Here is a 27,922-nt window from a genome sequence, read left to right as displayed (position 1 = left end):
AGCAAGCACTGTATTATACACCATAGTGTCTCTCTGGCGCCCAAGTTTGTTTTTAATTCTTAGGCCACACTCAGCAGTGCTCAGCGCTTACTCCTGGCTCTGTGCCCAGGGACCACTCCTGGTGGACTTGGGGGACCATAGGGAATGCCAGAGATTGAACTTGGGTCAGCCACATAGGAGGCAAGCTCCTTACCCACTGTACTGTCCCCCAGGCCCCTCCTATTGGTAGGTTTTAAAAACGTAGGTTACATGTCTGCTGAGCTTCATAGATCTGAATCCCCATAGAAACTTCCCAGTCACCTATTTAGCCTGGAAGAATGGATGTACCGTTAGGGGATCCCACTGAACCTCCTAACAGTTTGAAGATGGCAGTTATTATCATTTTCAGCTATCATTTAAGTGGGGGAGTGGACAGCCTGCAGTGCTTAGGGGGTCACCAAAATTGAGCCAGGATTGACCAGAGCCAGGTCAGGTGCTGTAACCCCTGTGTCACTAGCCCCTAGTATTTATATATTAAAAGATAATAGGAACTGAATAATGATCATGTCATTAAGTCATGAAAACATTTTGGATGTTTATCATGTAGGTTAGCTATTGAGACTTAGGGCTGGAGCTCTAGCACAGTGGGTAGGGTGTTTGTCTTACACACCGAAGCCAACCCAGGTTCAATCCCCAGCACCCTGTATGGTCCTTTGAGCCCTGCCAAGAGTGACCGCTGAACACAGAGCCAGGACTCGAAAACCAAAACAAGATACTGAGATGTGATTTGTTTTATGGAGGTTAAATTCTAACTTCAGTGTCTGTTCATAAAATAGTACCTTCTCAGTTCCACTTTTCCAGACATTTAAGTTTGGTGCTTGCTAGTCAGGACAGCTAGCAAATAAGCAGTCCGTTGACCCTCTTTGCTGTGAGCAAAGTCATTACCCTTTGCATTTATAAACACTCCACACAGTGTAAGTACAAAAATATTTATTGGTTAAAAAATAAACTTGTACTTCACTTGTTGAAAAGTTCCAGGAGCTCTTCTATTGCTCCCGTACCTCTAAATTCAGCCTTTGATTTTTTTTCACATTAAGGAAGGAAAGATAAAGCTGAACACATTGAAGCTTCTTTTCCCCCAATCACAATCACATCATCGATCATGCACACAGACAGGAAGCGAGAAGTCTCCAGAGCAGTCAGCTCCCGAGAGGTATTTCATGGACTGCTGCACCGAGCAGCATCCCCCGTTTTCCTCCAACGCCTCGGTGTTACGTGGTCTTGCTATGAAAGAAAAGGACGAAAATACTTTATTTCAACTGAAACATGGCCAGTTAAAGGAAGCAACGTCTATGAACTTTTTAGAAACACATTTCCACAGGTGAACTCGAAAGGCAAGTATACTCGGGTTTGCTTTTTTCTTCTTTTTAATAATACACTATTGGGGAAAAAAAAACCAAAACAAAACCCTGCATATTAATGTTGGCTGCCTTACTCTTCAACTGATCTCGTCTCATGATAAAACAAATGGAGAAAAGAGAAAATAAGGTACTTTCCATAAGAAATCCATTGCTTCTCGGCCTTTTGGCTAAGATCAAGTGTAATATCCATAAGAAATCCTTTTTTTGTGTGTTTGTTTTGGGGCAATACTTGAGGGCACTCATGTTGCTCCTAGGAGTGCTCAGGGGACCATGCAGTGCCAGGGAGTGAATCAGGGGCTCCTACATGCAAAGCTCACACTTTGGCCCTTTCAGCCAACTCCCTGTCCCCATACTCACGTTCTGAGCTCCTAATATTCATAAAGCCATGTTCAGCTGCATGTCTGCTGACACTGGTAGTATTTTAAAGTATACAAAGAAGGATTCTGATCAGTGCCTAGGATTATGCTGGATTTCTTCCAGTAGGAACATGTTTTTCCTATCTAGATGGTTCGATAAATACTCTGACCAACAGAGTAATACCTTTGTTTAAATATTATGTAAAATATAGTACCTCTACCAGAGCACCCACAATCTATTACAAGCTATTGGATTTTAATAAACAGCCCTTGTAGGATTTGTGCTCTTAATTTGCTCTCTCTCAATTGTATATCCCATGTTTCTAATAATGAAAAGTATTGTCAGCTTTGTGAGAACAAAAACATTAGATGCAAAAATGTTTGAGTGTTATTTGACATCCTTTATTCCTATCCTTTAAGGAAATAGTTTTCCCACGGTTCTGCACGAATTCAAGTAGGATCCCGCTTAAACTCGTTCATAGAAGTTCTGAGAACTAAATGTTTTGATTGAAAAAAAGTGATCTCCGTTAGGGGATGTAACTTAGTGGTAGAGTGTCCGCCTTGCATGTAGGTACCGGGCACTGGATTCAATTCCTGGCAGCCACAAAATAAGTAAGACCTTTTGCTGTTTTTTGTTTTTTGTTTTGTTTTTTTTTGGGGGGTCACACCTGGCGATGCACAGGGGTTACTCCTGGCTCTGCACTCAGGAATTACCCCTGGCCGTGCTCAGGGGACCATATGGGATGCTGGGATTCGAACCCGGGTCGGCCTCGTGCAAGGCAAACGCCCTACCCGCTGTGCTATCGCTCCAGCCCCTTTTGCTGTTTTATTAGAGTTGGGATGAGGCATAGATGACAACATTTTAAGCAAAAACTGGCTGAGAAAGAGTCACATTTACCAAATATGTGCAACCTAAATATAGCCATGTCAAAGGTTTCTCTATGGCTGGTTTCATACCTTTGTCAAATCTTGAGATTTATTTTCAACATCCAAGCTCTGCCCACCACTTTCCTTGCAGTAGCTTTCCGTTCCAACCGTATCCATCATATTGCTTCCACAATTGTGTGTATTATAGCCACTGTCCATCTGACAAGAATGAGGAAATGAAAATGTAAGGAATATACTGCAAACTATAATCCACTTAGTTCACAATTTTTAAAAATGAAATGGACTATATGCACAAAGACAAGTGATTGGGGGCAGGAGGCCTGGGTTAGATCCCTGGAACAACACGGTCTCCTAAGCACTGCTAGGAGCAACCCCCCTTGGCCCTCTGCTAGCAGAGACCAGAGTAGCCCCTGAGCATTGATGGGTGTGCCCCTCTCCCCATAACAAAACTAAAAAAAAATATGGTAAGATGTATATAGGAAATAAATATAGAATGTTTTTAACACTCAGGCCTGGGGTGTGACTGAACGGTTAAGCACCTGCCTTGCAGGTGTTTGAGCCCCAGTAATGCCCACTGGATGCCCAATATGATGGGGGTGCTATAACTCAAGTGTGAGACTCTCCACCCCACCCCAGAAAACAACAGCAACAATAAAGGGGAGGGTCTTTTGGGGGGGGGGGAAATTGCATAAAAGTACTTAAAATTTAAATGAATCACTATACACTCTCCATTAAAATGCAATGTCATTGTAATGTACCCAAAATGGACAAAATGTAAAGCAATACGCAGGAAGTTCCAGTTTGTTCATCCACATGCCAGGACTCAGACTAGTGAACAAGAATGTACTTTCCTGTTCCTTTGATCAAACTATGGATTATAACCAACTTCACTTTCCAAATCATTAACCAAATGCGTCTCTAAAAGGCTTGGTTACAGGTTACATCTCAAATTTCTCCAAAAGGCACCTTGAGCAATGAATAGACACTTGGGGATGCAGATGGGGGTTAGGGCCACACCCAGCAGTGCTCAGGGCCTCCTCCTGGCTCTTCAAGGGGCTCAGGGGGCTGAACTCCCAAATACATATCTGGCCCTGATAGTAACACATTTTTTTTTTTTAAAAGATGGGTTACATCATACTTATCTCAATTGTCGAAATACAAGTCAGGCTTATACCACATATATAAGGGGTCTAGCTGTTCAACTTTTCATTTTAACTAAAACTATAGCAGTCTAGCATGCTGTTTCAAACCAAAAGAATTCTTTCTTGGGGAATTCAACAAGCTTCCTCTAACGAACACCTAAAGGATGAGTGCAGCATGGGCCAGGCCGTGTCTGACACCCCCTTTCTCAGGCACTCCCGGAAACAACCCCATTCACAGACAGGCCAGCACAGGGTAAGCTGGTGAGCGGGGGATCCAGAGCTGGGACCCTCACCCCGGCACCCACACGCAGGTCCTGAGCACCACGGCCAGCTTCAGAGCCTTTCTGGTTTGCACGCAAGGCCTCCGCTGCAAATGTGGGTAACAAAGCTAGCGAAATGTGAAGTGGGCATTTAAACCAGCAGAAAGAATGGTGCGGCAATCACCAGGAAATGAACTCAAAAGAGACGAAAGGATTCCTGGGATGATTAGGGGAAGATATTCCAGCACTTGGATAACATACGCCAAGGCTAGTCCTCAAAGCCTGAAGCCAAAAGGCTCAGTGGGAGCAAAAATAAACATATATAAAAAGGTGCATGTGTGTGAAACAAGACAGTTTTTTTTTTCTTTTTTTCTTTTTGGGTCACTCCTGGCTCTGCACTCAGAAATTACCCCTGGTGGTGCTCAGGGGACCATATGGGATGCTGGGAATCGAACCCGGGTCGGTTACGTGCAAGGCAAACGCTCTACCCGCTGTGCTATCGCTCCAGCCCCGAAGCAAGACAGTTTTTACTGAAGCTTACTTAGAAAGATGGGCTGGAGTGATAGCACAGCAGGTAGGGCATCTGCCGACCTGAGTTCGATTCCTCTGTCCCTCTTGGAGAGCCCAGCAAGCTACTGAGAGCATCCCGCTCCTATGGCAGAGCCTGGCAAGCTCCCCATGGCATATTCGATATGCCAAAAACAGTAACAACAAGTAACGTCTCACAATGGAGATGTTACTGGTACTCGCTTGAGCAAATTGATGAGCAATGGGATGACAGTGACAGTAATATAGTGATTTAGAAAGATGTTAAGTATAAAGAGTACTTAGAATTATTTTTCAAAGTTAATATGTATCAACATGCATAGTATTGGTTTTGCATGTTAAAGAGTCTTGTGAACTGTTTAACACTATTAATAAAATGGGAAAATGAAAAAAAAAAAGAAAAGAAAAAAGAACGATGTGAGAGAAAGTAAGAAGTGCGTTTGTGTGCGAGAACATAGGCTTCTCCAGAGTGGAATCAGGCAAGCAAAGAAACAGACAAGCAAGTGAGATGCGTATTCAAGGGCTAACACAGGCTTGAAGATCCAGCCTAAAAATATTTTTTTAAAACAACAAAATGCCCTGCCAGAGGAAGGCACTCCTGGGGTGGCACGAAGGCAAACTGACACAGGTGTTGGTCTTTACAGAAAGAACAAAACTGCAGCTCAATCTAAAGCTTACGATGGAAAAGAAGGACCCAAGAAAGGCTGGGATGCTTCTGCAAGGCATTCAAGCAAAGAGGGGCTGAAAATCTGGTAGTTACCGAGGGTTTCAGTGGAGGACAATTAGATGATTAAAGTGTATTGTAACAAAATTATCTTATGGTTCTATAATTGCTCTAAAAAAATAGGAGAGAAATAAAGAGAGGAAAAGAAGCTAATCCTCTTAAGACTGACTCCATGCACCGCTTCTCTTCAGAAGCTAAAATATGTGATTCTAGTGCAGGGTTTTGTTTGTTTTTGGATTCTGGATGGTCATACCCAGCAGTGCTCCTGGCTGTGCTTGGAAGCTGTCCTACAGGGGTGCTCAGGGGATCTTGTGGTGCCAGGGATCAAATCTGGGTCTCCCGCAAGCCACTCAAGAGTGCTGGGCTACCTCCACACATTTTTTGTTTGTTGGTTGCACATGGTGGTGCTTAGGGCTTACTCCTGGCTCTGTGCTCAGTAAAGACTCTTTGTGGTCTCGGACCATAGAGGGTCCTGAGGCCAAAACCCAGATCCACTGAATGCAAGGCAAGCACCCTACCTGCTGTACTAATACTCGGGTCTCTCTGCACGCTTTTTTAAAAGTAATGAGCCCGAAGTTATAAAAATATGTGCAAAAGATTATATTTAATCTGGAGGTTACCGAGAACTCCTCCTTGAGTTCTAAGTTTTAGCTTAAAACTTGCCAAAGCTGACAGGTCAAATGCACTAAAGGATGTTTGAGAGGAATGAGTGAATGAAGACACACAAAGAGGCGAAAGAGTGCCCAGCACACAGTGTATTTACGGTAACTGTTGAGTCAGTGCAAATTCCAATTAAAGAGCATGGACTAGGACTGGCCGTGGACTAGGGCCGGAGTGACAGTACAGCCCGTAGGGGGATTGCCTTGCATGAAGCTGACCTGGGTTTGACACCCCCCCCCCCCAAGCACTGCCAAAAGTGATTCCTGAGTGCAGAGCCAGGAGGAACCCGAGTATCACTGAGTGAAACCCCCAAACAACCCCCCGCCACCATCACCACCAAAAAATAAAGAGCCTGGACTCCAAAGCCAGGCTGTCTGGAATCAGATGTTTCTCTACCACTCACTAAATATTAGCTGTAAGCAATAGACGTAGCCCCCTGACCTCAGCCTCTCATCTGTAAAATAAGGATAATAGTACACTTCTTTCTATTGTAAAGATCAAATTAACACATATCTAAACACAAGGGTTCGGAATCATTCCTAGCATATAAAAAGCTACACATGTATTTGATATTATTACTGTGAAATGGGGGCTGGAGCGATAGCGCAGCAGGTAGGGCGTTTGCCTTGCACACAGCCGACCCGGGTTTGATTCCTCTGTCCCTCTCAGAGAGCCCAGCAAGCTTCCAAGAGAATCCCGCCCGCACAGCAGAGCCTGGCAAGCTACCCGTGGCATATTCAATATGCCAAAAACAGTAACAAGTCTCACAGTGTAGACGTTACTGGTGCCCGCTTGAGCAAACTGATGAGCAACGGGATGACAGTGATACAGTGATATAGTGATACAGTGATACTGTGAAACAGTAGAGGACTGTCTGTGTTGAATGAAGTTCTCTCAAACTTCTCAACTCAAAGAATATGACAACTAATGAAATAAAGGACTCTCTGAAAGTTAATGTCAGAGAGGAATTGTATCTAATATAGGAATCATGCTTTCCTGTTGCCAGATATTTCAACGTTGGAAATGTGTGATCATATGGGGGAGGAAAAAAGGTTACCCATAAATTACATTTCAAAAGTCTGATATAGGGGCCAAATAGTATAGCGGGTAGGGCACATGGCCAGCCTTGCACATGGCCAGCAAGGCTTGGGTTCTATCCCCGGCATCCCATAGGGTCCCCAAACACTGCCACGAGTGATTCCTGAGTGCAGAACCAGGAGTAACCCTGAGCGCTGCCAGGTGTATCGCCTGAACCAAAAAAAAAAAAAAAAACAACAAAACAAGGGAGCAGGGAAAGTCTAATATAGTAAGAGGGCTAGAGAGAGAATGCAGTGGCCAGGGTGCTTACCTTGACCCAGTCAGCTTACACAGCTGGCCTACTTTGATCCCTGGCACCACCTATGGGCCTGTGAGCCTTGCCAGGGGTGATCCTTGAGCACAGAGCCAGGAGTGAGCCCCCAAGCACCACCAGGTCTGGCTCAAAATGGAAGAGAACTCTAAACTCTACTTAAAAAGAAAACAATACTGTGTATTTTCAGGCATCAAGTAGGGGACTCCTTGGCACTGAATATTCGGGAACCATAAAGTAAAAAAATTGTCTGTGCAGATTCAACACCTTAAAAGCCAAAGACGTTTGAAGAGACAAGATATATTCAAAAGTCCACTGGCGGCCCAGGGCAAAGGCCACGCCCCATCTGGGAGACGGCACCAGAGCCAAAAGAACCTTCTCTGGACAACTCCCTGGCAATGACCCTGAGCGCACACGGAGACAGCTTACAGAAGCAGTTCAGGGCACTGCATTTTAGGGGTGTCCATATCCCAACTCTGGGGTGGGATTCTTCCTTTCACTTCACAGCACTCTGCTCTGGGCTGGCCCGTGCTTTCTTTGGGGTGTCCCTTGACTTTCAGAGCTCTCCCTTTCGCCTGTCTGGGGGAGGAAGCCTTAGTGCCCTGCCTGCACAAAACTATTTTGCTTCCCTATCTGTCTTCAGACGGACTTTTCCTTTCCTTGCAAAGAATCTACGCCCAAAGCCCGCTCGCCTTGAGAAACCTGGCTCCCGGGAAATCCAGGGCACAGCCAAGAGCCCCCACCCTGGGACGATCGCGGGGTCTCGAGAGGCTGCGTTGTGGCCACCTCAGGGGGTTGGACTTAAACATCCGTACCATGCAGGGGCGCAAGCAAGGCTCCCCCAGCCCTGACCTCTCAGAGCACTGAAGGATGCACCCGCACGGTTCAGGCAAGCAGGACGAATGGGGCCGAGCTGCTCAGAGCGCCCCCTGATGGGCTTCCCCTCCCTACTCCACTGGCAACAACACTACACTGAATTCCTCTGGCACAAGTTCTGCACAAAAGAAAATCAGGTCCTGAGAACTAGCCCAACTGGCAGCTTGTGGAATTAAAGAAACTTCTCTCTGTCTCTTTTTTTATTGTTTTGCTTTGGGGCCTCATCTGGTGATGCTCAGGGGTTGCTTCCGGCTCTGCACTCAAGACTGGCTTCAGGCAAGGTGTGGCGGACCAATCAGAATGCCAGGAACCCAACCCGGCTTAGCTGCATGCAAAGCAAGCGCCTTACCAGAACTTTTCTGGTTTCCTGTTTGTTTGTTTGTTTTTTTTTAACCCCAAATAAATATTCGGATAACACGAATATAGACTGGGCGGGGGTCCACAGCATGTATGGCATGTGCCTTAACCCCTTGTGTTTTTCTCAATGACCTATAACTCACTTTATTATGCTAACCTTAGGGGGGAAAAAAAATTAAGAATACCCAAGACTGGGGGTTGGAGTGATAGTATCTTGGGTAGGGCGTTTGCCTTGCACATGGCCAACCTGATTTCGAGCCCTGGCATCCCATATGGTCCCCTGAGCACTGCCAGGAGTGATCCCTGAGTGCAGAGCCAGGAGTCAGCCCTGAGTATCGCCAGGTGTGACCCTAAAAAAGTCACTGTCACTGTCATCCCGTTGCTCATCAATTTGTTTGAGCGGGCACCAGTAACGTCTCTCATTGAAAGACTTATTGTTACTGTCTTTGGCATATCCAGTGCGCACGGGTAGCTTGCCAGGCTCTGCCATGCAGGCTCCATACTCTTGGTAGCTTGCCGGGCTCTCTGAGAGGGGCGGAGGAATCGAACACGGGTCGGCCACGTGAAAGGCCAACGCCTAACCGCTGTGCTATTGCTCCAGCCCCCTAAAAAAGCAGAGGAAAAAAAAAACACCCAGGACCAGTAAAGGATGCAGGCCTAGCAAGGCTCCCTACCTGAATAGTGCTGTTTTCACAAGGAATGACGCTGCTTTCGGCCAGAGGCGACATGCACATATGCGAGTTCTCAATACTGAAGGCGATGCCGCTCACAAAATCCGTCATGGGTGAGCTGCCGTTCCCAACGGGCTCCTTCCCCCAGGTGTTCTCATCCGCTATCTCCGTGGGATCCACCATATCCACCGTGTCATTCTCCTGGCCCCGCTCGGCCTCCCGCAGGGCCGACTCCTTCTCAGGGGCGCTGGACTGGCTCTGCACGATCGACATGGTGGTCACCACCAAACGTGAGCAGTGCGGAGAAACGTCACCGCTCACCGGCCGCCGCTGGAGGCCATTGGTGTCCATGGCTGGGGACGAGGCCACCGTCGACAGGCTAGTGGCTTGATCCTCTTCGTCTTCACTGTGAGTCTCCAGGGTGAACGGGATCCGGATCAGCGACGTCCGGTACGGAGTACCACCCTGATACATCTCGAGCCTCATCGGGGACCAGTTTTTAATTGGCGAGCAGCCATCTATGTATGGGCTTCGGATGCAGGGGTTGGTGATCCCGTTCACATTTGCCCCAGAGGAAGCATCGGGCGAATGCAGAGTCAACTTCCTTTGTTCTACAGGACAGGAAGGGGAGAATTACATCATAAAAATAAGACCAAGTTAACGTCACTTGTAAATGTGAGCCACATTTCAGATCAGGAAAAAGAAAAATAAATGGATTTCTATAATGGCGATATTGTTTATTCAAGTGAAATTCTTACGTTAATGCCAAAAGCATACATCAATGTCTCAACAAGGAGGATGAGGCGCTTTAAAAATAATTCTTTCCCCTTTTAATTAAGATATTTCATTCCCTGAGAACTAATACTGCTGCATCAGCCCGTTACTATTCTAACAATACAGAAGGAAAATACTGCATAAATCAGCTGACAGCCATAATTCAATAACTGAACATGGTAAATCAAATTTGCAAAAGTCTCTTTATGTAAACTACAAGCAACATTAAAACTGAAAAACAACAGGCCTGTAAACAGAGCTGCAATAAAAAGCTTAATGATAACCAAAATGGTAAAAATTACTTTCAAAACTTAGTAGTTTTGATAGTTTCATCTGTTTCAAAACAAAATTTTAAGAAATAGACAGGAGCACACAAACAATCCTCTCAATTATAAAGAAATACATTTAAAGCATCCAGCCACATAAGTAATAATATACAGTGTCTAAAGCAATAAGTGATCATTTGCTCAAGGTTAGCGTTGCCATCTGAACTGATAATAAAAAATTTGATAAAAAAAACTGATTAAAAAAATTCGAAAATACTCTGTCATTAAAACAACTAATGGTACAAGAATTAAGTATAAAAGACATTTCTGCAATGTACCCAGATGACGAAGATAAAAAAAAAAATGTTATTATCACTGTGTTTGCACACAGTGAGAAACTGATGTTTTTACACCAAACGTGAGCAGTGACAATCGAGTGATACAATCCATGTGGTGCCAGGAATCAAGCCTCCGAGTGCAAAAACCTGAGCTCAGCCCGTGCAGCTATCTCTCTGGCCCCTAAAATGAGTAAATCTAAACTTCTTCTTTCTTTCTTTTTTGTTTTCAAGCAATACCTGTGATGCTCCAGGGATACTTCTGGCCCTGTGTTCAGAAATTACTCCTGCAGTGCTCAGGGGACCATATAGAATGCTGGAAATTAGTCTCGGGTCGGCCACATGCAAGGCAAATGCCCAACCCACCTGTTGCTCTGGCCCGTAAAATTATTCTTTACTTTGATTCGTTTACAAGAATGTTTGATATACATTCTGATGATCAAGTTGACTACATTTAACTTGGTTGAGAATCCAGTGTTTAAAAATAAATTGCCTCTTATGTGAAAATAACATTAGCACTGTTGCACTGTAGTCCCATTGTTCATCAATTTGCGTGAGCGGGTACCAGTAACGTCTCATTGCGAGACTTATTGTTACTGTTTTGGGCATATCGAATAGGCCATGGGTAGCTTGCCAGGCTCTGCTGTGTGGGCGGGATACTCTCAGTCGCTTGCTGGCTCTCCGAGAGGGATGGAGAAATCAAACCTAGGTCAGCGGCATACAAGGCAAACTCCCCACCCGCTGTGCTATCGCTCCATTCCAAAATAACATTTTAAGCACAATTAAATTAGAAAAGGTAAGAGATTCTAAATTTTAGACAGCAGGAATTTTGAGCAATATAATCGATCAAGTTAGAACAAATACTGACAATATATTCATTTAAATTAGGTGTTTAATTATGAGGCATACCTGAGAGTGGTGTTTTTCCTATTTGAAATGCAACTGGTGAGAAACTGGGTGAAGAAATCCGTGACGGACTGGTTATACTTCCCAAGCTGTATTTCTTTGTACTGCCCCGAATAGGGCTCGAAGAGAACTGTCCCTGTGAGAAAAATAAGGCAGTACAGGGATGATTACTTCCACACTCTCTTCCTCAGCGGGGCCACAAACTCTACCACATTTCCACCTTCCAAACACATTTATAAGCTAGACCATATAAACTTTGGTCACTCACCAAAAGGCAAAGATACCATCACCGGGCAAGGCATGGCATAACTAAGACAGTTAAGAAGACTTAGGAAATGTTCAGAAAGAACATTTTAAGTCGAAATGAAATATAAACATAAGGTGCTAGAAGGTGTATTTCAATACAAGTAACTATTTGTGAAAAACTTGAAACAAAAGGCATCGTACTGATGGCAACTTAGATGTGCTACACCGATAAAGCCACATCATTCAGTAGCTTCCACTCAAATTCCTTTAGACTCAGGATGAACTTGTATACCTCTAAAGACCAAAATCAGAGAATCGAACACAAAACATTCCTGGGAGTAATAACAAATGATGAACTAGTCTGATTGTCAGAAAATGCAAAACCCAAAAGACAACTATTTCCTCTAAGTGCAATATGAACATCTAGGTCAAGTATATCTACAGCAAACTAGCCAGCCCCTTGAAAACACTCCTTACCGAACTTGGTGTCTGCTCTGGGCTCTTACATGGCACTGGAGATAAATCTATTGAGTAAAAGACCTCAAGTGATGCCTGAGTCCCACTATGAGGACTCCTGGGAGACGGAGGAGATAGAGAGTCAGAGATGCTTCCGTTGCCATCTAAAAACAGCTTCCTTCTAAGAGAAGAAGAACTGAGGTTTCCAGGAGACTGATCTGCAAATTCATCAGCTCTAAAATAGTCGCCTGCAGATAAAAGGCAAAACGAGCCATTCTGAAGAGCAATTATATCTTGTTATGAGTTTTTTTTAAAAAAGCTATTATAATTTTTGTTTTTGTTTTGAAGCCACACTAAATGATGTTCAGGGTTTACTCCCGGCTTTGCTCTCAGGAATCACTCTGGTGGTACAGGGGATTGAACCCAGGTCGGTCACATGCAAGGAAAGTGCCCTACCCTCTCTTCTATTGCTCTGGCCCTCTCCAAAACCACTATATATATTTGGGGGAGGGGGGCTGGAGAGAGAGTACAGCGGGAAGTGTTCTTGGCCCACACATGTGTGACTCAGATTTGATCTCCAGCACCCCAAACGGTCCCCTGAGCCCTGGCAGATGTGATCCCTGAGTACAGAGCCATAAAGTAACCCTTGAGCATCACCAGGTATGACCCCAAAACCAAGCAACCAAACAAAAAACTAAAAACAAGACCAAAGAAACACTATGTGCTTTTTTTGTTGTTGTTTTCTATTGTTTTTCACAAAAAAGAGGGCAAAGTTGCTTTAATCCCGAAAGGAGTAATAAGTGCTTCATTATCAGTACAGGTAATACGAGAGAGATACACCCATGAATAGTTTACATCTACAGTTAAGTCCAGTGTGATAAAACGATTCGCTCAGGCCATGTTAAAGAAAAAAGAAGAAAATTCAGGACTTTAACTCCTTTTTCTAGAAAGAGGGATTGCCACTTTTTTGCATTCACAAAAAGCCATCCAAACAAAGCCTTTTATTTGAAGTTATTAAGCGTTTAAACAAATAAAATACTTACCTAATACATTTTCTAAATTAAAATCCACAGGAAGAGACAGCAGCGTCTGACAAGCAGCTGGAAGCAGGCAGATAAATAAATACAAACACGGATAAATCAAAGCCAGCACATTACGTGTAATTTAGCATGCACTCCCCAATCAACCGTCTCCCCATGGTGCTCCAGCCACACAGAATGAGTTCACTTAGGTATCCCACTATAGAGCATTTGCCTTCCTCTTAGCTTCTCACACCTTCCCACGCTCACAGAAGCCCGTTAACAGTGACTCGAACGCCTGGCTGTGCTGTGGGCATTTGAATCAAATACAAACCAGCTTAGATTTGGGAACAGAGTCCCCTACTCCAAAATTACAAGCACGGAACAACAAAGTACACCCTACTGTTATTTAAAAACATAATGGAGGCTGAGGGGTGAGGAATGATTGGAAAAAAAAAATAGCTGGTTTTTATCCTTTGCCAATCACATGTCATGCTGTTATTCTTCAATTGCTATCGCTATTGGTTCACATACTAGATGATTTCACAGATGTAACTTTGCCCTGCGGTGATGTAGAGGATGTCCCACACCTAGTACTCCGGGTCTAGTGCTCACTACTCCCTCAAAAAACCTCTCCTCTCTCTTCCCATCAACACTGCTTTCCCTCCAGTGGCAATCAGAGTTTTCGCCAGGTTTAGGAGTAGATTTTGTTCGGAGATTTTTTTTTTTTTGCTTTTCCATGAGTGGGAACTATTTGGCAACTGATGCCCATTTTCTCCCTTATTTCACTCAGGGATCACTCCTGGCAAAGGCTGGCGGATCTGCAGCAGAGCCAGGGACTAAACCAGAATCAACCACGTGAGAGGCAAACACTTTCACTTCTGTGCTAGATCTCTGGACCTGTTTTCCATTTTTAATAGTCGGTTAGAGTTCTTTATGTTTTCTCGGCACAGATCCTTTGTCAGATGTATGTACTCTAGGTATATTTTCTCCCTGCATAGACTATGTATATTCTTATTATGTATTTTGATGGGCTGGAGTGATAGCACAGTGGGTAGGGCGTTTGCCTTGCACGTGGCCGACCTGGGTTCGATTTCTCCACCCCTCTTGGAGAGCCCAGCAAGCTATCGAGAGTATCTCATCCATATGGCAGAGCCTGGCAAGCTCCCCGTGGTATATTTGATATGCCAAAAACTGTCACAAGTCTCACAATGAAGATGTTACTGGTGCCCGCTCAAGCAAATCGATGAGCAATGGGATGACAGTGACAGTGATTTCACTTAGCATATTATCTCAAATTCTAATGGTTGTTTTAATGATTTTTTTAAAAAATCGGCACTCATGTAACTCATTCATGTACTGTAATTTCAAATCCTGAGTAATGCGTTATCACATGAACTAAATATATTTGATTATTGTTGGGGGTGGGTGGGGTCTCACAAACAGTGCTCAGGAGGCCTAGGGGCTCCTCTGGCAATGCCTGGAAGACCATGTGGTACCAGGGATCAACATAAAACATGCATCTTAACCCAGGTGCTACTTCATTCCATATGAACTGAATTTAAAAGTATATGGACCTGAGTATGGAATATACAGGTTTTCTAGTTGATTATTTATACTCACCATTAATTTTCTCAGACTGTACTGTCAGCTTTCTTCCAACAGGAGATCCATTATTTACATTAACACCTATAAAACATTGTAAAAGAAAATCTTAACTTTCTTAATACTTTTCATGTACTTTCAAATTGTTTCCAGGGTGAAAAAAGTACTGTTATGCCATAGTCATGCCTCCAGACCCCTGCGCCAGGCTGTTTCACTGAGGTTGAGACCCCTCCCCGCCTCAATGAACCCAGCTTCAGCAGCCGGAAACCCCAGAACTCAACCGCTACATGCTCACGGCCGCTCTTCACAGGCTCGGCTAAGCCTCACTCATGAGAGAATCTATTCCTGGGCATCTCGTACTTTACACCACTAATATACCAAGAGCAGCACATCACATTTAATGGGGTTCAAGTAGAAGGCAACCAATCTTAGGGGGAAATATATTTATACAGATATAGATATAAGGGGTGCAGAACCCAGGGCTGAGACCTCCAAGCCTGCTCAGATCAGGACTGGGCCTCTTCCACCCAGATTCCCCATTTTCCAGTAGCTAGGCAGTCACACCCAGAAACTGCCCCCAGCGCTATGTAATTCCATCAATGGCCAACATCCAGAGACTATAAAACCAAGCTCCCTCTTATAGCCTAGTTTTCCCTCTTGGAGAACCTGGCAAACTACCGAGAGTTTCCTGCCCGCACGAGAGAGCTGGCAAGCTCCCCGTGGCGTATTCATATACCAAATACAGTAACGATGATGGGTCTCATTCCCCTGACCCTGAAAGAGACTCTAATGTGGCACCGTCCAGAAGGACGAGTAAAGAGAGGCTGCTAAAACCTCAGGGCTAGGACGAATGGAGACGTTACTGGGCCCACTCGAGCAAACTGAGGGTCAACAAGATGATACTGATAGTGATAGTGATAGATATAAGGACACAAGGCTCAACCTTTAACCACATGTTACTAATCTCTTACAGAATGGTTTAATGTCTCCTGGGTGAAATATAACAATTTCACGCACTTCCTCTAAGAAGCCGTTTTTGGATCATTTTTAGTGGATTATTCATAACAAGCAATACAAAATAAAATATTTCAGTTCTGCTTTGAGGGCAGGATCTGGGGTTCGGGATGGAAATAAGGTGGTGGGAAGGGGTAATGGTGGTGGGATTGGTGTTCGAATTTTAAATGTAATCAAATGCTGTGAATAGCCTTATAAAAATGTTTAAAAAATGCCAAGTCATACTGACAAAACCTGAAATTTGATAAATAAAACATGCTCAGTTTCAGGTTCTCCACCCTCCCTGCAACAGGACTGAAAACAGTATGGCAGCAAATTACTTTTTTTTTTCATTTAAATATTGAATATTATTCAATGTTAAGCTTCATAATTTGAAAATCATGACCAAAAACAACAACAAAACAGGGGTCAGGTACTTGCCTTCAGACAGCCGGCCCCGATGATTCCCTCCCTGGAACCGTCTACGGTCCCCAGGGCCTGCCAGGAGTGATCCCTGAGTAAGGCCCAAGCATACTTGGGTTTGGCACCAAAACAAAAACCAACCCACCAACCAAAGCACACAAATGGCCAAAATAGCAAATGCATCGGGCTGGAGATGGCTTAAAAGGCTGCAGCACATGCTGCACTTGCAAGACCCCAGATTCAATCCTTGGTACTCCCTGGTCCCCTGAGCATCGATCCCTAGACACAGTAGGGTGGGGTCCAAATATGCCCCCGCCACCAAAAGCCAAAAAGAGCCTAAAGACTAATCTGCAAAATGAACATGACGAGAAACCAAGTCAAGCTTAATAATAGAAAGAATAAAAGAACCAGTGACACTAATCTTCAATAAATAAATGGACAAATGAGTGAAGTGGTAGGCGGGTGAATGAATTCAGGTCTCCTATAAAGTCCTATTAGAACGGGTGAGAAACCTTTTTCCTAGTTATCAAATGCTTCCTTCTGGTAGGCAGTAAAACTTCAACTTTCATTGAGAAATGAAATCAAATTAGATCAATTAAAGTCAAATGAAATCAAAGCCCCCCACAGCCAGAAGCTCTATGATGGTTTTGGGCTTTACATTGGAATCCAAATACCTATATAAAAAGACATAGACAAAGATGATGTAGAAAGTCCTTAAAAACTGCATCTATCTGGGGGGGCGAGGGGGAACCACCTGCAGCTGTCTCTAGCATAGCTGTCCTCCAACTAAACACTACTGATCTCATCCACTTATAAGAAAATCAAAATGAGACTCTCTCACTCCAGGTATTTCTCACATTCTTGTCCCTTTTCCTCTATACTGGGCCTTACTTACACCAGTCTTTCTGATGCCCTTAGACCCTAGAAGCAATATCATCATGATACTTTTCAACTTGACTGCAAGTGTTTCCGTGGTTGTCTTCCCTATGACTTTGCTTCTGTTTTGTTTTGTTTTGTTTTGGGGGCCACACCTGGGCTTACTCCAGAAATATAATTCATAGCAGGTTCCCGCTCAAGAAAACTCCAGAACTCACACTTCATAAATATGTTGTCCTACACTGATTTTTGTAAGTTAAACTAAAACAAATTTTTAGCACACTCACATTTATTGGAATGCTTCTCTGTAAGCTGTTTTCCTTCATGATCTGTCCAAGGAGAAGGTACAATGACGTCTTTCGTGAAAAACTAGGAAAATTTAAGTTGTATGTTTAGCCACAGATCAAAGTTTAACGTTTTCAAGAAATATTGTGTTCATTGTTAGTCAATACTTAAAATTACACTATATAAAGTTACAACTAGATAAATTATACTTAAAACAAAGGTAGCAATACATAGAATCTTCACATGCAAAATATTTGAACACATTTACCACTGTCTAATGTTTGGTTTGGGCTGCTTTTTGTTTGTTTGTTTGTTTTGATTTTGTTTTTGTTTTTTGGACCTGGCTTCCCAGGTGTACTGGCACTCCTGGCTGGGCTCTGGAGGTCACATGGGATGCTGGGGCTTGAACCTGGGTTTGCCGCATGTAAGGTTAAGGGCCTACCCGCTGCACTATCCATGGCTCTAGCCTGTCTACTGTTTTAAATTAATTATGTCTTTTGTATGTACAAGAAGGAACACCCACCTAATGGCAGTTCCCCATCTAACGGTGGGGAACTTGAAATTGGCAAAGGTAGAATGTTGCGTGGCTTGACATGGGGGAAGATTAGAGTATTTGTAACACAAAAGATAGCCATCATCAGGACCAGGACCAAGACCAGAACCAGGGAGCTGGTGGTTGGCTCTTGATCAGCACAGGTGTGTCTCACGGCCAGAGCATCGAATGGAGACAGAGCATCTGTGGGCACAACTTTCTTCTCTCACTGTGACAGAAGAGTCTACTTGACACAGCATTTGCCCCTACGCTGTTTGGGGGCACAACTGGAAACAATTCCTTTGTGTTTTGCTACACATAGCAAAGGAATTAACTTGTCAATAAATACATGAGAAAATACATATGACAAAAGGAGGCCAGGGATGTGACTCATTGGGAGGAGATGGCCTACATGGTGAGGCTCTGGGTTCAATCCCATGGGACCCCCTTACCACTCTCCCACAATACATACATATAGATTATAAATATTATATGAATAACAAAGGAGGAGCAGAGTTGATACAATTTCCGGGGGGGGAAATGTAACTTATAAAGCAATGAATAATGCAGTCAAAATGAAAAATTCCAATTCAAAATATAAGAAGAGAAATTTTAAAGTAACAAGAGTAGCATAAATGAAAAAATTTGATAGCCAGAGTCGCAGATACAAGAAAATAGTGAGCACTGCAATACGGCTGGTTATAAAGAAGTAAAACTGGTAATATTCTGAAAGGGAAACACGGCAAAATCTACCCAAACTGAAAATTCACAAAGCCCCTGACCTAACAAGTATATTTCAGGCTTGCAGAAATATGTTCTATGTGTGCTTACCGTGGCGTTATTTGTGACAGAAAAACATCAATACAACCCAAACATGTATCTAAAGAGACTGGTTAGGTTATGGCACATATAAAAAAAAGTAATAGTGATGCTATTACTAAAACAATGTTAAGGTCAGGGTGTGTTGCTTATGAAAAAATACCTAGGAAAAATTACCAAGAAAAAAGCAAAATGTGAAACATTATTAGAACAATCCTATTTGTTCAAAATATTTAAGGGATATGTTATATATGCCATATACAACATATTACACACATATATAACACATCATCTGAAAGCATACAAATGTGTTTTTTTTAATCATCCAATATATTATTTTATTATTGTTTTATTTAGAGAGCATAGGAAGAATACAGGTAAGCATAATTCTTTTGGCCTTTGGATTTTTGAAATGGTCACTGATTTGATATTAAATTTGCCATTCATATTTTTTTTAATTTTTAAAAATTTTATTGACTCACTGCGAGATAGTTACAAGCTTTCATGTTTGGGTTACAATCATACAATGATCAAACACCCATCCCTCCACTACTGCATATTCCCCACCACAATATCCCCGGTATACCCCCCTTTCCCACCCTCCCTTTGCCTCCACAGCAGACAATATTCCCCATACTCTCTTTCTACTTCTGGGCATTATGGCTTGTAACACAGACACTGAGAGGTCATCATGTTTGGCCCATTATCTACTTTCGGAACAAGATAATCATTATATCCTTTGAAACCCTGCTGCTGGCACTTTTTTTTAAATTTTTTTATTAGAGAATCACTGTGATGTACAGTTACAAACTTATGAACTTTTGTGTTTGCATTTCACTCCTACAGAGATCGTTTACCCATCCCTCCCACCAGTGCCCATTCTCCTCCACCAATGATCCCAGTATCCCTCTCACCACCCCCACCCCACCCTGCCTCTGCAGCAGGGCATTTGCATATAAGTGGATCAACATGGAAAGTATCATTAAGTGAAATGAGTCAAAAAGAGAGAGACAGAAAAAAAAGATCACACTCATCTGTGGAATATAAAATAACAGAGCGGGAGACTAACACCCAAGAGTAGTAGAGATAAGGACCAGGAGGTCTGCCCCACAGCTTCTGGTCTCACATGCTGGGGGAAAAGGCAGCTGAGATAGAGAAGGGAACACTAAGTAGAGGATGTTGGGAGGACCCACTCAAGTTGGAAGATGCGAACTGAAAGTAGACTATAGACCGAACATGAAGGCCACTCAATATCTCTATTGCAAACTACAACACCCAAAAGGTGAAAGCATACCGATGTTTTAGTAGCCACTTGGGGTCGGGATCACACCCATATGTGCTCACATTAACAAGTACTTGTAAGGAGTGAGATGTGGGAATAAATGCTCATTTTCATTTTCTATTATTTCTTTGCAGTTTGATTTTTTAAATTCTATTTTCAAGTATGTAATGTATATTTAGAAAATGATTTTTATTTCTGACACAGTAATCCTGATTTTTACTCTAATCTCTTTCACTGTTTAGCCTGCTAAATTTTCCTTTAGAGGTGCAAATTCTGAAGAGAGCACACTTTACAATATTGTGTGAAATGGGAGAGAGGCTAAGGATTATATAATAGGAAGAATCAAGTGACTGGATCAGAAGCTACTCAGAGCAAAGTAGATGAGGTTCGGCAGAGGAACGTACATAAAACTATGTTCTAAAAAAGGCTTCATCTAAAATAGGAGGAGACAACACCTACACCTGAAAAATGGATAGAGGGGCCGGAGTGGTTATACAGCAGGGAAAGAGCTTGCCTTGCATGTGGCCAACCTGGCTTGGAACCCCGGCATCCCAAGTGGTACCCTGATCACTGCCAGGAATGATTCCTGAGAGTAAGAGTACCCCGTGAATATCACCAGGTGGGATCCAAAAACATAAATGCAGGAAGGCCAGACTCTCCTACAATCTCTTAATATAGCAAGTTTGAAGACTTTTGGGGTTCAGAGGAGCTAAGGAATGAAGGGAGGCAGAGAGGATTAGGGAAGGGAAAAGTGAAAATTAAGAAATGTCAACAAATGTCAAAAGTAAGAACTATGTTATGAGAGAAAAGTAACAAAGATGTTATGGGAAAACCACTATATTGCCAACCCTTACCTTCCCTCTAAAAGGAGCTTTGCAAACACGCAAAAAGTAAAAAAAAACTTCCTACCTTTGTAATATGCTTCCAAAAATATAAACGAATCAGCAACAAAAAAATGAAATCACTACCAACACCAATTTAGATTATAAACATCTGAAAATAACCAACTAGAATTCTTCTTAAACTCCAATAGAATCCTGTGTTAATATTCTGAAGACACAAGGAGAACCAACAGTGGGAGGGTCTGAGAAGGACGAGAAGGTAGCTAAGCATGGGCTAAGGAGAACTTAGTGTAGGGGAGCAAAGCACTCACCAGTTATTACAATAATATTCAAGTACTAGGAGAAGCTTTGGGCTACGGGAGTACAGAGCGGACACTCAATATAGATGGTTAGGAGACAGGTAGGCGGGAAATTGGGACAGCCAAAGAGTTGGAGGAACCCTTCCTAAAAGATGGCATTCACGCAGAATTGACGCTTAACTGGCTTAATCATCAGTAACAAATCCAAGTTACCTCTTCAATGGCTTTTTGTCTTTTGTCTTCCACATCTTTATCTATTCTATAAAGAGATAAAGAAGAAAAACAACCATGCCATTACTTTAGCAGATTAAACATTGTAAATAATAACCTTTCAACAAAATAATTCGCTTGGTAGAAAACTGTAACTGTTCATAAAAAAAAAATGGCATGTAGCAAATAACTCTGTTGCTAGGCTGACCTCCCTCCCCTTCATTCCATTTGAGTGGAACCATATTTTCCTTTAAAAAGCTTTACGTTAAAGTCATGAAATGTGCTTATAAATGGCTTGGCATGTAGAGTATCATGTTGAGTGAAATGAGTCAGAAGAGCGAGCGACAGATACAGAATGATTGATTTCATTTGTGAGATATTTTGTGTATATAAACGTGTATATATATACATACATACATATATATATGTGTGTGTGTATACATACATATATATATATATATATACAGAGAGAGAGAGAGAGAGAGAGAGAGAGAGACTAATACCCAGGTTGAGTGTAAACAGGGGCCAGGAGGACAGGTCAGTGGTTGGAAGCTTGCCACAAGAGTGTGTGAGGGGTGATGGGCACAGGTAAAACCTTTCATTATCTGTATTGCAAACCATAAGGCCCAAAAGGAAGAGAGAGAGAGAGAGAGAGAGAGAGAGAGAGAGAGAGAGAGAGAGAGAGAGAGAGAGCAAAAGAGAAAGGAGAGAAGGAAAGAGAGAGAGAAAAGGAGAGAAGGAAAGAGAGAGAGAGCAAGAGAGAAAGGAGAGAAGGAAAGAGAGAGAGAAAAGGAGAGAAGGGGGGGGAGAGAGAGAGAGAGAGAGAGAGAGAGAGAGAGAGAGAGAGAGAGAGAGAGAGAGAGAGAGAGAGAAAAGAAAAGTGCCTGCCATAGTGAAGGGAGATGGGATTGGGGGGGCGCAGGAGGGAAACTGAGACCATTGGTGGTGGGAAAAGTACACTGGTGAAGGGATTAAAGGGAAGGGTGCTGGAACATTATATGACTGAAATACAATCACGACGACTTGTAAATGTGTATATCACTGTAATTTAATTAAAAAACCAACGGAAAACAAAAGGAAAGAAAGCTTTATATGAGTATAACTTTTAAATTGCTATTAACAAAATAATCTGAATGAACTTTGTTCTTTGATCACTGCAAACAATCCACTGCACAATTTAAACACTGTCCAAATGCTTTCTCTTCAAATACAACAAATTTATCATAACTACAATTTTAGAATCAACTTACTCTGAAAGAAAAGAAACTATCATGCTACAATTCCAGTAGGCAAGATTATTGTAAAATGCCATATCAACAATAAAAAATGTTGTCCATGCATGTCTTTTCCCACCTTAGACACTAATTACAGCAACACAAATTTATCATGCCAAGAGCTAACATGAAATATTGGGTCCCAAGCATAAGGTATGTACCTGCTAAAGACTCAACAGTGAGTTTGTATCACCACCTTTTCAACTGGTTCTGGGAAGGAATAGTGGCTTTCCATTAATAAATGGGGAAGACACATTGTTTTGACTTCACAACAATTTAAAGCTCCTTTCCTTCAGCATGTTCCTGTTTTTTGACTACCATAGCTTATGTATAATTATACATGTCCTTGAAATTAAAGTTGGAGGGGGGGATTTTTAAGAAAGGACATCCTAAGAAAATAGACACCCACAGGAAATGAAATGACAAAACCACATTCATTTGGAGGGTAAGAACCTCCTTCTCTTCATCTTGTCATGACCATAATCAGTCAAAATGACAGCGCATAACAATGTAATAACAATAAACAATACAAATAGCATAGGAGCATTAGCAAACTCTGCTCAGTATTAAGAAACTGCTGCTTCATCATCAGAGAGGCTTCTAAGAAGCTGAGATAGCCAGGTGGTTAATAAATCTCATCTCTGACAAATAAATGTATCTGTGGTTAAATACACTTAATAGATCAGACAAAACATAAAGTATATATAATTTGTGTGAGACAAAATGTAGCCTCATTTTTGGCTTATGGGTATTCTTTTCACTTTTTCTTCTAAAGATATTATTGATATTTCTGTTAAAAAATTGTTATGATCTATATTCATCCCATTTCCTTCTCTGTACTCTGAATAGACAATATTATGAGTTCTCATTTTTTTTTTTTTTTAACCAAACCCAGAGAAGAAAAGCTAGAAAAACAAAACTAATGTTGGGAGGATTACCTCAGTATGGAGTCTTTGTGAGAATGAATTCTAAAGTTAAAGGCAATGTTTTTTTTTTTTGACCCTTAGGACCAAAAATTTAAAGTTGGTCATAACAGCATTTAATTAAAAAATTTTTTAGAAAGTCTCTTAGGGGCTGGTGTGATAGAGCAGTGTGGAAGGCTAGCATGTAGCCAACCCAGGTTCAAGCCCAGACACATATGGTCCCTTTGGACACAGTCAGCAATGATTGCTGAGAGCACTGAGAAAAGAGTAAGTCTGAATCCAGCACAGCTGGGTATGGCCCAAAACATAAAATCATAAATAAATGAATAAGTAAAACTAAAAATTTTAAAGTTCATTAAACTATTAAAGTGCATTGCTACCTGACAACTTGTAATCAAAAACTAGATTTGCTTTGCCAAAGACATACAAGTTCTCACTATATTAAGTATTGATTAGCCGTACAAATTTGAAGTTTACTAGTGCTGAGAAACCTATATAGCACATCAAGTTAAAGCCGCTCTTACTCCACGGCTGATTTCAAGACAAAGTAATTTAGATTTCCCAAAGGTCCTATGTCAAAGTAGGATGGTATTTGGAAAAGCTCTCAGGTTATTACCGCATTACTAAATGTTACTAATACATTTCCTTTCACTTAACTGTGTCTTAACTTGATAAGGAGATTTCAGGCTTCCCCAAGGGGAGATAGCAATGCAACATCACTGTGCTTTATCCAACACAAACAAATAAACAAAAACAAAAAGAACTAAAACAAAAAAGAACTCTCCAAACAAACAAAAAAAAAATGCAGAAGAAACCACAATCACACAAGAAAGATAGCAATTTCAAAATGTGCTTCCATCAGCCAAATTTAGGGAGGCAGATTAATTCATTAAGTAGCACCAGGAGAAAGTATGCTGGCTCTAGAATAGCTAGAGCTCTATGCTAGTCCTCTAGAAGGAGGCCTTCAGGGTTAGAAAGATAGCACAGTGGGCAAGGCACTGGGCTACAATCTACCAGGCAATACCAAGAGTGATCGTGAGTACAGTTGGGTATCGCCCCCAAAACCTTAAAAAAAATTATTAATTTCATATTAAAAATATATAGGGGCTGGAGAGATAGCACAGCGGGTAGGGCATTTGCCTTGCAAGCGGCTGACCCTGGCTCGATTCCCAGCATCTCAATTAGACAGGACAAATATATATAAAATTTTTTCTTTCCTATTAACTTTACATTGAAATATATTCAGCTTTTCGTATTTGCCACCTCTTAACTCGAAGCACATTATAATGCTTAGACACAAGAAAGTAAACTTACCGAGAACGACTTAAATATAAAGCCTGACGATGAATATCCTCTGGGTCTATTTCTACAGGATTTATTACGGCTAGTTGATCAATAGACCATCTAAATTTCTCCGGAGTCTTAATAAAAGAAAATAATCTTATAAGTAAAAGCAAACTAAAATTGTTTATCAGAAGCTAACCAATAGAGTAAAGATAATGTGTATGCTTATGATATAAAGATTTTAAATTAATTTAAAATGTTGCATTTACCATTAAGTGGGAAATGGTAATGAAATCGCACTAAATCAATTGACTTGACTGGATTTTCAAAATAATGTTAATACAGAAAAATCACAAAAGGCATAGGCAGTTCATAAATACCAGTTATGTGACATACCCGTAAAAAATAAATTTCTTAGCATTATTAAAGTTTGTTACTTTCAATAACAATGAACCAAAATTAAAATTTTAACTAGAAAGTATCAGAAAAAATTCATAAAATTGTTTTCTTTAAAGTTATTATTATTATCATCATCATATTTATGAACTCAACCTAAAAATCCAGTCCTAGACTCCACACATTCTAGGCTTTGAGGATTAGGTCACATTCATCCTATTTATTTTTATTAAGACTTAACATTTAATTAAGATCATTAACATTTAACACAATGCAATTATAAAACAAGCATTCAGATTACTGACTAAATCTAAATTGATTAACTGCAAAGTCTGATCACTGTTCAACCCGACACAGAGAAATATGTGTGGTAAACAGTTCCCTAAGTTGTGTTTTCTCTAGGTATCTTAGTCAAAAAAACTTCCCCAAGGTAACCAACAATGGTAAAAAGAGCAAATGTGAGATCAAAACTTTGCTTCTACCCTACAGAGCCCTTCCCTTCCATTGGGAGGGGTTAGCCCATTAATTTATTGGTTATTGGACTTAACTATTACTGGTAGCACTTCTTTTCAAGTTGTTAATTTAATCATGTACAGTTCATAAGAATGGAGGTTGGTTGCTTTTTATACAATCTGCAAGCTAAAAATCAAAATCCTCAAAGCAGGAGTGTTTTATTCACAGAAAAATGAAATGAAACTTAAATTTTAGTGTCAAGAAATACAGCTTTATAGAAGCATTGTCATACTTATTGTATGCATCCAGCCTGTGACTATTTGGTGCTATAAAGCAGAGGTGAGTCTTAACACATGCAAAGTCAAAATATTTTCTTCTCTAGACCTGACAGAAAGTTCAGAGTATACACTCCTTGAGTTACATCTAATTTGTTCACTGCATAATCTCTAAGTCATGTTCTGTATCTGAAATATAGCAATATTCAAGTAATATTTTCTATATGTGAATAGAGACACAACCTTTCTAATATGGTATTAACAATACATCATCAGTCATCGTTTCTTGCTACATCTCCAGGTAGAGGAAGCTAAAATGTTGCCTACTGAGTTAAAAACTGAAATCTAAAAGAAAATCTTCCAGTGAACTTATTTTTAGCTCAACCACTATTGCTAGTGTAACCATTAGACCATAATAAACATTAAAATTAAAAGACCACATTCCAGATATATACTTCCCGTGATAAATCTCCCCTTTACCTTGTCAAGAAAAACATTTACACTTACAATTACTTGCAAATACTATCCAAGAATAACTTACTGGTAATTTTGTTGACTTAAACACAGAAGGACTGGAGAGAGTTTGTTCATGGAGATTGCAATAATCGCCAGGACTTTCAAAAGGATTTAAAACAGGAATCCTTCCTGGAGTTTCCGGTGCTATTTGCATTTTTGATTCCTTGACATCTCCCATAGCACTGAGAGAAAACTGAAAAAAAAAAAAAGAAAGAAATCAGTAGTACGCATAATAAAGACACAAAACTCCACAGACATCCATTTGTGACCATTAAAATTTATTCAACCCAGTTCTCAAAAAACGAATGAACCCAAAACCAAATTCTTGGGGAGCCTCATCATTTTATACGCCCCCTCCTCCTCCAAAAAAGCGTCACATAATAAGTTCTCAAGTGATCCTCGAAATCACCTTGAAAGCTAGAAGAGGTATCAAGTGATAACCATTTTGCAGAAATCACAAACCCAAAGTAGTCGACCCAATAAAGAAGCAACGAGCTCGAGTCCGCCTTGCGGGCAAGTAATTGCAACAGACCACCCAGCACTTCACACGCTCAAGGGCTCAGACCCCAAAGATTCTCTGCCAGTCGACTCTGGACAGCGGAGAAATTCCCCACCGGTTCGCTGTTCCGAAGCAACAAGTGAAGCGCCAACGAGCGTGTGCACGGGGGCCTCCCGGGCACGCCGGTGCCCAGGGGACCGAGGAGCGGGACCGAGGAGGGAAATGAACCGCCCGGGGTCGCCGCTCCTCCAACGTGCTTCCCTAAGCACCCTGAGGCTAGGCTAGGGCCACTCTCAGCCCAAGAAGAAAAGAAGGGTCCACCTTTTGGAAAGCTCAAGTGCAGCCGATTTCTTCGGGTCTACACTCCAGTGTCACCCTCAACGCCCCGCCCTCGTAGATTCCCCCTTTCCTGGCACCCCTCTCCCCCCACGACTCTCCCATCCACCTTCCACCAATCATCCCAGAGCCAGCCAGCAGGAGAATCCAGAGCCGAGAATCAAGAGAACCCTCCAAGTCCATGCCAAAAAATACACGTACCTAGTGGTGTTTAACATAAAAAAAAGTCACTTCTCCCCGCCCCACTTTCCAAAATTTAAAAAAACAACCCAAAACCCAGAAAGCTAGTCTGCAGAGCTGCAGGGCACCAGACAGGTTCCCCCCAGACAGGCAGGCACAGACTCTTTAACTCCCCGCTTCCGCGCTTGTCTGCGGGCCAACCAGCTCACGGGCCTGGAGGGACGGCGGGCCAATCGCGTCCCAGCGCCGCCCGCAAACCAGCCAATGGCAGCGCGGCCGCCGGGGCAATTCGAATGGTAACTCCTCCCTCCACATTCCGCGCTTCGGCGGGGGGGGGGGAACGTGGCTCCAAATTCAAATCAACGCCGCCCACGCCACGCCGGCGACGGG

At 42.1% G+C, this 27,922-nt stretch overlaps 1 protein-coding gene and 1 pseudogene across 1 annotated transcript; one reads left to right on the top strand and one right to left on the bottom strand.

Moving 5' to 3' along the window:
- Positions 1-16: 16 nt before the first annotated feature.
- Positions 17-27,674, bottom strand: BORA (BORA aurora kinase A activator). Its single transcript, XM_004604023.2, has 12 exons — positions 27,554-27,674; positions 26,543-26,710; positions 24,908-25,014; positions 21,400-21,445; positions 17,415-17,496; positions 14,854-14,919; positions 13,255-13,311; positions 12,233-12,459; positions 11,513-11,645; positions 9,232-9,839; positions 2,714-2,842; positions 17-1,263 (listed from the first exon to the last, which is right to left on the bottom strand). The coding sequence occupies exons 2-12, from the start codon at positions 26,693-26,695 to the stop codon at positions 1,198-1,200; spliced, it is 1,674 nt and encodes a 557-aa protein (XP_004604080.1). The 5' UTR covers positions 26,696-26,710; positions 27,554-27,674; the 3' UTR covers positions 17-1,197.
- Positions 1,548-1,722, top strand: LOC129401145 (U2 spliceosomal RNA; annotated as a pseudogene).
- Positions 27,675-27,922: the final 248 nt, after the last annotated feature.

This window comes from Sorex araneus, chromosome 1 (genome assembly GCF_027595985.1).
Source record: "Sorex araneus isolate mSorAra2 chromosome 1, mSorAra2.pri, whole genome shotgun sequence".
Lineage (NCBI taxonomy): Eukaryota > Metazoa > Chordata > Mammalia > Eulipotyphla > Soricidae > Sorex > Sorex araneus.
Note: the sequence above shows the minus strand (reverse complement) of the source record. Positions and strands in the feature narration are given on the sequence as shown.

Bases quoted from the DNA above. Each gene is read 5' to 3' on its own strand.
- BORA (XM_004604023.2), bottom strand. From the start codon at position 26,695: ATGGGAGATGTCAAGGAATCAAAAATGCAAATAGCACCGGAAACTCCA. The intron at 13,312-14,853 runs GTGAGTATAAAT...GCCTGCTTCCAG, and splicing joins ACAGTCTGAGAAAATTAATG to CTGCTTGTCAGACGCTGCTG. The intron at 1,264-2,713 runs GTATGAAACCAG...TTTCTTTCATAG, and splicing joins AATCTCAAGATTTGACAAAG to CAAGACCACGTAACACCGAG.